Here is a 12,474-nt window from a genome sequence, read left to right on the forward strand (position 1 = left end):
TGCCGTGCGCTAACCTCAAGTGAAGAGGCTGGTACAGGCAGTGCTGCATCTGATGCTCGTGGGCCTACCTGGTGGGTTATTCCGCTGCCTGCTTCGTCCTTTTTTTATCCCCCCCTCGTTTTGCCTTTATTTTGTTGATCCTTGGCGTGCTTGAAATCAAAGTTGTGATTGGGGCTCGGCACTAAAACGCAGGGGTTGCACAGGGCAGGTTACCGAGCTGGGCTTGGGGTGAAGGGGCGATCATTTTGGGTTCGTTTCAGGGTAACTTGGATCCAAAATTTGCCCGCTGGCTTTAAGATAATGAATGCCCATCTCTGCCTGATATTGTAACAGGCAGCGTGTGGGAGGACTTGCGAGGTTTCCATATAAGAACATGAGGGAATTTATTTCACACAGGCAAAGAAATGTGCCGAGTATGTTATTTATGAAACAGAAGCCAAGCTGTGCTTTCCTTCGGCAGCTCCGAGAGTGGCAAAACTTTGTATTTAGAAATTGTGAAAGCTGTTTTCTGCCGTTTAATAAAAGCTACGTTTCAAGGAAAGCACCGATGAAAAAAAGTAGTGGGAGAGGATCCAGATAAACATGAAGAAATACAACCCCGCACGTATTCCGGCACGGTTTGTGCCAAGGTGTAAAGATAGGGTTTTCTGGTTAGTTCCCAATTTTTTAACCGTATTGGGAAAGGCATTAAGAAAATGTGCCGAGAGGAGCTGGTTACGTTGATAGTGCTATTTTGGTAACCGCATTTTTTTATTGCTTGCATGTCAAAATGTTTTGAGTTTTGGACTAAGAAAAAAGGCAGGAAAAAAGGTGAGGTGGGGGACGTGTCATCGGCTCTGTAATTCGGTGCTCGGATGACAGTTGCTACCGGTTTAGGTTTTATGGCTTTGGGTTTGAGGGGATAGCAGCCCATTAAAATCTGCCGCTGTGGAATTTGGAGGGGAGAGGCTCTGGTGAAAACCCTGATGGTTTTTGACAGCCGGGTGTTTACCTCTGCATCTGAATTTGGGAGAGCTGACTGCTTTTTGGCATCGCCTACCTTTGCTGGAGTATTACGGAAAGATTCCCCTGAAGGTTTTGGCTGGTTTTTTAAGTGGAAGCAGGCGGCAGCGTGACCGTGGCCCTCACCCGGAATGAGTGGAGGCTGAAGCACGAGCGCGGCGTGAGGATGTCTTTGTTGCCCTGCTTAGATCGACACTGGAAACTTTATTTTTGCCACTTTCGGAGATAGCATCTTCCTGTTTCCTCTTCAACTGTCTCTTCTCTGCTTTGCATATTGTTATTTTTTTTTTTTCCCTCTTTTTGCTCGTGTCTCCCCTCTGCTCCTTCCCCTTCCCACCTCTCCCACTGGAGGGCGACAGCCGCGCTTCCCTCCCCTGGGGTCCCGGTGTGCCCCGCGGGGGAGGTGGCACCCAGACCTCTGCAGAGAGACAAGGCCCTGCTTCTTGCTGTCATTTATTAACCTGTTTCTTTTATCGGGCGGTGTCAGGGTTACTTTCTGACACGCTTTGCAAAAAGCAGGAGGTTGCAGGTGGCCCTGTGATATCTGGAGGTACCGAGAGGGTGGTTGCGTGCTTGGGGGCTGCTCGATCAAAATCCGGGTGGGGGTTTTGGTTTTTTTGTGTAGGGATCTTGGTCTAGAATCCAGTCGAAATTTTGAGTGCTTCAAATGCTACTGGTTTTTATTTTGTTTTACTTTGCTGTAACCAGGAGCAAAAGTTGGCATAGTACGCTCTGTTGGTAGCTGCTAGTTTGTAGCTTTTGGGTGGGTTGCCTGGGTGTTTCTCAAATGCCAAAGGTGAAACGTTGAGGCTGTGGCAGGGGGCTTCAATCTGGATGAAACGCCCTGTGAAAAGAGGTGAAACATTAAAATAGGAGTACACTTTAGATTGGCTCATTCTTGCTGCACGGTGCTTGGGGAAACCTCCCATGCCTAACACAGCTCTGTTCATAAAGCCTCAGCAAGGATCTTGTCTTACAGTTAATCATTGAGAATATTTCAGTGGGTTTTCCTTAAATCGATACTTGGCCTAACCAAGGCTGAGCTTTGTGGCTTCTGGCCAAATCCCAGGTGTCTCAAGGGACTCCTGAGCATTGATGCTCCCAGGATTTTCATCAGTGCCCCTCAATGCTCAGCAGCAACCCCCTATTATTTTAATTTTGCCCCTTCCAGGTTTTCCCGTACCCCATAGGTTTGCCCCATTGCCAGTGCCCCAGTGGCAACGTTGCCAATTCCACCAGTAAGGGAAGTCTCCACAGTGGTGCCCTACCCAGGCGTTTAATCATGCTGGGAAATGACTCTGAAAAGATTATGTTGATTTGTTTCTTTTAAATGTAACCATATTACGACACATAAAAATGGATGGGAAAGCCATGGTAGTTAAAGCCTTTTGCAAGTAATGCTTATTTGATTGGTCATACTAATAAATTGTAGATCATTTAAGAAGTGCAGCTTTGAATAGATTACCCAGTAGGATTAGTGCCTTCGACTTCTCATCACTAACTTAATTTACGTGACCAGAATGGATCAGGGTTATGTTTTTTGAAGCAGTCTTGTGTCCAGCCCTCGTACGTGCTCTGTACACAGAATTCAAGTTTATTCTAATGCCACTTTGAGGGGGGAGCTGCTTGTGGGATTGGGTCCTTGGCATTTGGGAGAAAAGCGTGAGGATGAAAATGCAATGATTTAATATGTGTTGAGTTTTTTTCCATACATGCATATTTACTTGAATCCTCAGCTGTTGTAGTGCCACGGATTTAATTGATTTGTGCTAGCTGAGTATCATCCCAAGGCATGTAAACCCTGGGCAGCACCATTTAAATTGCTTACAGAGTAGCTAATATTGATATAAGATAATGTGGTAGAAATTAAGTGAAACTGCCACTCTGCAGTGGTTTTTTTCCCCCAAAAAACTGCCATTGCTACCAGCCTGTGACTCTGAAACTGTGGTTGGTGTCCTCCAGCATCTTTTGTATTTATATCAGTCTCTCTTTTTGGTTGGTTTTTTTTGCAATGTGTCAAGATTTCCACCAGCAAAAAGCTGCTCAGTGCCGACCCTAAACCCTACTCCAAGAGCATCCACCAAACCCATCAGCTGAGTTGGTGGAAGGGGAAGGTGAATCAAACCCAGGTCCTGCCAGCGAGCTTTGGGTGGGGAGCAGCAGGGGTGGCTGTTGTGACCCACGGGCAGTTGGGAGGACTGGGGCGTTTCAGCAGTTGCTGGGTTTCCTGTTGTGGTTCTCCATCGCCCAGAATGGTCACGGCCTTGACGAGCGCCCTCGCTGCCCGACCTGGCTTTGAATGCAGTCAGTGCTTGAGCGCTGGCCTGGAAAAAATGATCACGGTGTGCCCAAAACTCAGCAGGAGCGCCCTGGCTTAGGGTGAGGGTGTGGGTAGGGTGCCTGTAGGTAGGAGAGCAACACGTGCGTCGAGCCGTGGGGTTATCAGTGAGCTGCAGTGTGGATAAAAGTTCTTCCTATTTTTTGCTTCAGATCACATTGCGTTTGCATTTTAATTCGCTGCTGCAGTGTAATTTCCTTGGTTTTGAGATGGATAAAGTAAAACGGTGTTTTACGTAGGGTGAAACAGGTGAGAAATGATCTCCTGTTTTCACATTGGTGCTGCGTTCAGTGTCCTGATGTTCTTCAGAATATGAGTTCTGGTGAAGTGCAGAAAGCACTGTACATGAGAGCATTGCAACATGTTTTACTTGTCTCGGTAGACCCATTTTTTTTCTTTAAAATATTTTTTTTGCCTTTTCTTTTTCTCTTTTTTTTTTTCCCCAAACAGGAAGAGAAAATCCATTCAGGAGAGACTCTTCTTCATGTAAGTGTTATTTATGCTTTTTTATGAAATTACAAAAGGGTTTTAAAGCTCGTTAAATCGTTCAAATGCTGAACATTTACCGTCTGTTCATAGAAACCAAGTATAGAGCATGTAAAAATAGGCTGTAGTTATACAGTAATAACGCTCAGCAACTGTTATCTCAAATCTCTCTGTGCAGTTCTTCTGTGCATATCACTGCAGAATTTAGAAACCATTGCAAAGCACTTTGCAGACATTTAAGCAGCATGCCCGTAAAGTCGGTGTGTAAATCCTGGAGGGATAATGTTAAAGTGGTTTGCCCAAAGCAGAGGAGACCAGTAAGTGAAAGCTTCTTTTAGCACCCCAGAGTCCTCGATTCCCAAACCCTGTGACAAGAGTCAGCTTCTCTGCCTTGGATCCTCCAAAATCCAAGTCCTGCCTCTAGAGCCGTTTGTTTGCGCGCACGTGTAGCGGTGTGTGCATGTGTACGTGTGGGTAAGAGAGCGTGTGTGCGCAGATTTGGCCTCAAATAGCCGATAGGTATTTCAGGCCTTTTCTACAACCCCTGGTGATACCATTAAAATAAGAGTAGATGCCACCAGCCATCGGTGAATACTGCTGCAAATGTTTTGTGGAAGCATTTGGCTCCAGACTGGGTCTGGGGGAGCCCAGTACAGTATTCTTCATGGGACCAAGACCGCTGCATGTCATAAGAATACAATTTCTTGTATTTTCAAATACAAATATGGTTCTTTTCCACACCGTCTAGTGATCTGGTTTGCTTGCAGATCTCAGATTTGAAAGCTCTTTGAGTACAGGAAGCTCTGCTCTGGTATTTTCTTCCTAGTAAATAAACCTGATTAAATATTTTCGGGGGCTGCATAGATGAAGACTGTCATTGCCTTAATGCAAATTTAGCTTAGCAAGGAAAACGACTGCATTGTTCCCAATGCAGGGCCCGCTTTGCATAACTCCCCAGCATGAACTGCGTCCAGTGGCATGGCAAGCCCACGAGCGCTCACCTCGGGCTGATTTCCCATCAGTCAACCTGTTTTTGTTGGTTGGTTTTTGTTGTTGTTAAATAACATATATCTCCGAATTGCAGCACTCCCATTTCGCTTGCGTAGCAACCGCTGGTTAATATGTAGCGAAACGCCGTGTGGTAACAAATCATGTTGGGTTTTTTTTTTTTTGCTATTGTTGAGCTGGAATGTTAGTTCAGCTTCTAGATAAAGCGGCTTGCGCAAGGCGCTCCGGTAGACCATGGTTTCTGTGCTTGTACCGTAGTCGTGTAGCCAGCCGTGTTCTGCTCTTCCTCTCCCCTGTGCTTCCCTTCGTCTTCCTCGCGAGCGAGGGGTGGGCTTAGGGAAAGGCAGGAGCCAGCAGCCCTTTGCATCCCACACAGCACCGCTGTGGGGTTTATATTAAGCCCATTGCTAGGCAAGCGTCTGTTGAAAACGCTCTTTATTCTGGTTGTGTTGCTAGCAGAAACGTCCTAAGACGCTTTATTTAATAGCTTTAAACCACGAGTGTACTTTGGCTGGTTTTATGGATATCAGACTTATCTTCCCCCCCCCCTCCCAAAAATAACCAACCCAAAAACATAAGGAAGGATACCCCACAAAGGATTATAGGATTGTCCTTCCCTGCAGCTGCAGTCCTGGCTTCAGAGTTTGTATCTTTGGGAAGGTACATCATCATTTTCAAAAGATAACGGAGAAGGAAAAAATTCCAGAAGGCTTTTGATTATGACCATTTTCAACATTTGTAGCTCATTATTATTTCATTCTAGCGTAGGAAATTCAAGCCTCTTTCAAAGCCTGTGAAGCATATGCTTCCCAGAGATTTAAAATTGGAAATAGTGCAACAAACCCAACTTTTAGGGGGAGAAGCTCCCAAATAGAGGAGAACCCAAAGAGATGAACCCTGCAGCAGTGACCGTATGGTGACTGGAAAATGCAGAATAAGCGTGCAGCGCAGATCTGAAGACTTTTGGCTGGAGATTTCAGTATCACAAACAAGTAATTGGGAGCTTCCTAAGTCCAGTACATATACTCCAACATGAATGAGTGATGAAAAGTTTGTGGTCCAGAGGCCATTTGCGGCGCAGCCTTCCATCACCTGCTGTGGCTTTTCAACAGCTAACGGCAAGCTTTGAGCATCAGAGCCTCTCTCTTCTGGTTCTGTGCATGAAATATGACGACTCTGACTCCATAACTCTATTTGTGCCTGTCTGTGCATTGGCTCCCCTTGGCTTTTTCAACTGTGTGAGTTTCCAAAAGAGGGTTAAGCTCCAGGGATGGGAATAGCGAGGCTACAGAGAAATGGCAGGATCAGGAAGCATCCAGGACAGGGCCCCGGCCAGAGGGGGTTGGCTCCTGTGGCGGTAAATGCTCGGTGGGGATTAACCCCTCAGGGCTGTGACTTGCACCAGTCACCATGCCAGGAGGTGACCACTTTGAGAAAGGACTCTATGTGACAGTAACCAGCCGTATGTAGTTGTAATGATAAGAAAGGGACCGTCTTATTGTAGTCACTTTGCGACAAATACTACCACAATTCATTACTTTCCATCAGTGCCTCATCCTATGGAGGAATCACCACTGCCCATCTACATTGAGGAGGGGACAGAAGTCCCGATTGGTGAGTGCAGTTGGGATGGGATATGTTTAAGGGTGGGGTTTAACGATACTTGGGTTTAATATTCCTCACATTTGTGTATACCCATTTGTCATTGAAAATTTTAAGGCCTGTTGCATATGTTTTGGGTTTTTTCAATTTTGTTTTCTTAATGCAAGTGTGTTTTGGAGCTCCCGAGGATCATTAAATACTGATAGTGTTGGTTTTTAGCTAATCATAAGTCAAAGTATGTGATTTTTGCAGTGACACTGAAAGCTTCCGTGCAGGATCTCTTAACACAAGGCTGGGGAAGACCAAGAGTATCAGGAGAGGTCGTTCCCACTTCAACCTTTGACACTGGCACTGAGATGCTTTGCCAGCTGGCTCAGCAGTTTTGGTCCTGCTGATATGGTCCTGCCTGGTACCCAGCAGACTCACGTTGCACACACCTCAGAGTGGCCAGAATAGAGGTAGAGGGGTTTGCCATTACCTGCCTTGTACATCAGAGTGCTGCACACCCCCATTTCTGAGCTCTGGTGTGGCTGTATTGTCACTACATTGATACCTAGGTATATAGGTTTGGGTGTTTGGGGTTTATTTGTTTTGGGTTTGGTTTTGTGTTTGTTGGTTGTTTTTTTTTTCAAATAGGGAAGCAGTCTTTCTGATAACCCATAAAGAAAGAGACTATGAGATCAGTGAGTTGGTCTGTGGTGATCTCTTTGGGCTGTAGAAGCAGCATTTCCCAGAGCCCCTAATCCCCCCTGTTCCCAGCTGCACACAGTAAGTGTGCCTTGGCTACCACCTTGGGAGTCTGCCCTGTTGAGCAGATGTGTCTCTTCAAATAACTTTTTCTTAGTGTACATCCTGATTTTTTCCATTCCTAAATTCAAGCAACTGCTTCTTGCCCTACTAGCTCTTGAGCTAGATTAATTACCTTCCTCTACACACAGTACCTTGAAGGTATTTATAGCTGGATCTCAGCCCAGGAGTCTTCTCATTTATAGACTGTATTAATTTAGCTCTCTTACGCTCTCCTTAGATCATTTTTTTATTGTCCTTATTTGTATTTCCTTTATTTTTTCTGTCTCCTCTCTAGTCTGTGGACTGTTGGAACAGCTCATACTATATCCACTGTTGTTGTTTTGATGTAGCATTATGCTTTAGGTTTCTGTATCATCCCTTCATATGTATGCATCCAGAAATAGCTTAGCTTTTGACCCTTCTCCTGCATCACTCAGTAGCATCACACAGAGAAACTCTATTACTTGGCTAATTTTACCTGCAGTCACCTTTAGGTCTTTCTTGAATTCAGAGCTTTGCAGCTACCTGCCCTTCAGGCAATGCCCTTGCTCTCCTGAGATGCAGGGCTTTATACTTCCTAGCACTAAATCTCCATCCCATAGCATGCCACTTACTTATTTTACCCAGTAATGATTTAAGACAGTTATCTTTATGTATTTATTTTAACACACTGGGATTTTATCATTTACGTAGAAGTTGTTACTATTTTATCATACATACAGCAAAGAAGTACTTACCATTTGTATTTTGATACCTATTACAGCTCTCCTCTGCACAGTACTCCAGACTCCTTTCCCAGCTCCATCATACTTCCTTGCATACCTTCCCTAATGTTTCCTTCCTCTAGTTAAAGAAGTTCATAACATAAAAGCTGACAGGTTCAGCCTTCTCCTTGTCCTCGTTTTGCCTTTTCTCATTATGCAGTCAGTATATTTTTGCTGTATCCCTTCTATGCATGGCACGATGTGGTCTTGCCCACAGCAGATCATCTGTTTCTCTCCGCTTCTGGGGTTGTAGTAAGCTGAACGTCTGCTCAACGTCAGTCCCCTCTTTTAGAGCCATTAAGGCTAATTTTTGTCATGGCCCCCGGTTATTTTATCTTCTTTCCCACTGCACTGAGGAAACCTGGACTGCCGGGATGGTGGTACCCACACTGTGAGAAATACTGTAAGGCTGATGAGTCACAAAACCGGTCAAACAAAAAATAAAACCACCTATGAGCGAAAAGCTTTTTAGAGGATGTTGGTTCATGTTGGTGCTGTCATGAAGCAGGTTTGTCGGATCTGGCTCTGAAATGCAGAAGTAGCTGTGAAATGGGCAAACTGGGCTGGGGAGGGCCTTGTGTTTACTTATTTTGTTTAAGTGTCTGGACTGTCAATGCAGCAAGCTGTGGTTGAGGGGGAATGAGTGGAAAAAGTCAATGATGCAGAGAGGAGAGCAAACCACAAGCTCCGAGTTTGGTGTTTGAATTCCTGACATGGGTCAAGGCTTTTGTAATAGTTGGATGCAGAATAAATCATCAGCAAAGAAGCCAGCTGCAAAAACCTGATCGGGGTCTGGGTCTCAGATTTGGTCCTGCTTTCCACAGAGCTCACCAGTGCAATCCAGATCGGGGGTGCCTATTTGCACCTGTAAAGACCAGAACAGTACTAAAAAGAAATAATTTCTGAGTCTAGGCTGGAGAAGAAGAACACGCAGTGCAGTTGTTAAAGCAACTCAGCGCAGCCATCATTTGCTTTTCAAAGATTGTTGGGAGAACTTAGGTTATTTCCCCATCTAAACCACATTTTGGATAGTGTAGGGCATGCATACTGTTCTGGCCCAAGCCTGACTGATGGTAATAGCTTGCTTTGTAGCTTCCATATTTATTACAAAAAATAGAGAAATCAGTAGGTTCTTTCAGAGTCTAAATTTAACAACCCTAATTATTTCAAGCAACTTAAAAAGGAACATAAATCACGCTTGTTTATTACAGCTGCTTCATGAAAACAGCAGCTACAAATAATGCCCTATAATGAAAAACCTAGCGAACACTGTCATGAATTAACCACCAAGAGAACAAGCCTGTGGGATCTGGGCAGAGGCAGCATTCCCCTCTCTTGTCTTTGCGTTGAGGAGAACGTGGCTACTAAACACTGGTGTTAACTCCTGGGGTGAAAAGAAGACTGAAGTTTCTGCATAGGTGAATACCATTCCTGGTTGGAAAAAGGTCTCAGCTACACTTGATTTTTATGTGCCTCTGCACTTTCTCAACTACGCTCCTTGAGGGAGGTACCTAAGTGAGATGCAACAAAAGTTAATAAATAAAAGATATTTCTGAGGAGATGGAGAGTAGTTTGTGAGCAGCAGCAAAGACTCTAGAGAAAAAACAGTAAAAGAGCACCGGTCAGACCCTGGCAGGCGTAATTCAGGCACAATTTCAACTCCTTCCACACAGTTAAACAGTTCAGGAGTTTGAAGGTGAGGAAATGGGCAGGGCAGGTCGTTATTCAGCATTGCTCAGGTCATGGCTTTACTCCCCGGTCACTGTTTGCAACCTATTGTATTAAGCACTGAAGAAAACACCTGTGACCACACAGCCTAAATTTACATTTTATAAAGCAAAAACCCATGAGCAATATGTTTGTATTGGCAATCGTATTTTGCCTGTACAGCACATCACCAAGGGAATAACTGCTTCCTCGGGGATTGGGGAGCAATACAGCTGGAGGCTGAGATGTTTATTTCTGGTTTTCCTTCCAAGTCACATTTTGAGGCGTTAGTGTTGTTTAATACCTGTGAAAGTAGCTGTGAAGATACAAATTCAGGATCTAATTCTCAGCTGATTTACTCCAGCATAGCTCTGTAGATTCCAATTGCATTGCTATTGCTTTAAACGGCCGCCCTTTTTGGGAATCGGTCCTGCTGACCTTGAAACCCATGGCACTTCTGCTGTAGCTCTTGAGTCCCTGCGCAGGCAAAATCCCAGTGGTCCTCTTCCATCTTCCTGATCCACTTTTGCTCATAAATAGCACTGGATCAGTGGACTTATTTCAAGTGTATAGGAGTGTTAGATAAGCCGTGTCTATATAGGATTTTCCCTCCCATTAAACCATCTCGGTGTGATGGAAAACTCCGTTACCACTCCATAGCCGTATTCTCTTGGTGGGACTCACAAGTCACGGTGTAGCCCGGGCTCATTTGAGTACCTTGATTATAGGAGAAGAATTTCCTTGTAACTGCACACAGCATTTTCTGTCGCTGCTCAAACCCTACTTTTAAGCATTCCTGATATCTTTTTAATGACAAAACCTGGATTTCCTTGGGCAGACTCACTGAAAGACAGATGCATTGTTATTTTTTTCCCCTTCGTTAAGGTGTTTTTTAAGAGGGGTTAGTGTAGGAAAGGCACCTTTCCCAAGCAGGGAGAGCATTCAGCACCTTGTGGAGAGCTGGCTCTGTGTCCCTCTAGGAGGTTGCCTTCCCTCATAAGAGAAGAAAACCATTTTTGTCATATGCACTACAGGGTTTGCTTTTTCATGGGGTGTTGGCACACAGAAAGCTTGATTTTTGCCAGGTGCTGAGTGCCTTCTGCAAGGTATTGAGTGCCCTCCTATCCTTTGCAGCCAAAAAGGAGTTGATTGCTCTTGGCATCAGGGAAATCTGGACCCAGAAGACCACAGGTAGTGTTTACCAATTATTTATGTGCTTTCGCATGCCAGAGCTTGTCTGAATTGATTTCCCTGGCATGTGAGAGATTTCAGGCGTTAATGACACTTGCCTGCCACTAAAAACATTTTTTTTAAATAATAATACAATAAGAAGCATGACATTTATTGCATTGCCATGGGGAAATTAAAAAGCCCCTGAATTAACTATAGTCCAAGTAGCTCTTAGCTCTGTAGAGCTGTTGCAAATGTGTGAGTTATATATCCTGAATGAGCACCATATGCCAGTTCATTGTGGCACAGTGAGTCACAGGACACACTGTGGAAAGCAATAATTGCTTGGCATGCATTGTAACACGCAGTAGGGTTTTTTGTTTGGTTTTCTTAAAGGAATATGTTTTTACTCTGACAGTAAAACGAGTACTGCTTGATTCACTGCCACCAGGGACTGCTGCTTATTTTGTATTTAACCTGGAGCTTACCCATTTGTCACTCACTGCACACACCCTCTGTATCTTTTCCTTTCCAACTGCTTGTATTGTGTGTGTGCAGAATACGAAGATTGAGCCTTCCCTTTGGTATTGTCTTGTCATTTTGTGTTAATCCTCCTCTCCCTTTTCCTCCTCATCTTTTTTCTTTGTTCGATATGGAAACTCAGATTGGTTATAAGGAAAAATTGCTCACCCTGAGAGAAGCGAAGCAGTGGGATGAGTTGCTCCGAGATTGTACAGTCACCACTCTTGGAGGTTTTCAGAGACAGGGCCATCAGCACCACAATCTGATTCTGATGTTGGCTCTTCTGTGATCAAGAGGCTGGGCTATGTGACCTCCACAAGTCCCTTCTAGCCTAGATTATTTTGTGGTTCTGTTTAATACCCAATTCCCATTCTGATTCATCCATGGTGGTGTGTCTGTCATTAACTCCTCACTCTCCATTGGGGTCACTGTCCTCCGTACCAGCAGAGAACAGGAGCAGCCTCCTGAAGGCCAGTGGGTTTACTCCTGTGGGATCACAGTCAAGATTTAAGTGTTAACCTCACATGAGATCAGGAGGTGAAATTTGGATATCTCTGGAATTGGAATTTTTACCACCTAGTTCAGGCATACCAAGATTTCACTTGAGATCTCTTCAAATCTTCATTAAGTGCCAGTTGGAGTTAGCAATTTGATGCACGATTATATCAGGGTGATAAGCATTTACAAAGTAAAGATCGCATTTTTTCCCTTTCAGTGACGAATCCCATTCTGTAGCAGCCTTGGAGAGAGCTTTGGGGCATTCAGGATTTAGCGAGTCACCAACCACCGTTACGTGCTGGTTTCCTCATGCGCCTGTAACCACGTGAGGGAGTTAATGCTGCCCAGAGCATCTGCTCCTCAGCCTCCCCAGCCCTGCAGCTGTCTGCCAAAGAGCTTTGGACATGCACGGGGTGCCTGCAAGCTCCGTAGGGTAGCGAATTTTCATGGGTTGGCCCATATGCTAGCCAAAAAACAGCCTTTGTCAGAATAACATTGTTTTAATTGTGCTGAAAGAAAGCAAAGCCGCGCTCAGATTCACCGTATCAGTCTAGGGGGAATTTTCAACAGTGATCTAGATATGTAGGG

At 44.7% G+C, this 12,474-nt stretch overlaps 1 protein-coding gene across 3 annotated transcripts in view; it reads left to right on the forward strand.

The window, feature by feature from the left end:
- Window positions 1-52: 52 nt before the first annotated feature.
- The window catches only part of SLC6A6 (solute carrier family 6 (neurotransmitter transporter), member 6), a 48,466-nt gene continuing 36,044 nt past the window's right edge, over window positions 53-12,474 (forward strand). The window contains exons 1-4 of one of the 3 annotated variants that reach the window (XM_010187869.1): window positions 53-71; window positions 3,791-3,826; window positions 6,383-6,448; window positions 10,831-10,887. In XM_010187869.1, the coding sequence (XP_010186171.1) occupies window positions 53-71; window positions 3,791-3,826; window positions 6,383-6,448; window positions 10,831-10,887 (178 nt within the window). Of the gene's footprint in view, window positions 72-3,784; window positions 3,827-6,382; window positions 6,449-10,830; window positions 10,888-12,474 lie in introns of those variants that run through there. The other 2 variants (XM_010187870.1, XM_010187873.1) reach the window with 2 other exon arrangements.

The sequence above is a fragment of the Mesitornis unicolor genome, unplaced genomic scaffold (assembly GCF_000695765.1).
Source record: "Mesitornis unicolor isolate BGI_N332 unplaced genomic scaffold, ASM69576v1 scaffold21407, whole genome shotgun sequence".
NCBI lineage: Eukaryota > Metazoa > Chordata > Aves > Mesitornithiformes > Mesitornithidae > Mesitornis > Mesitornis unicolor.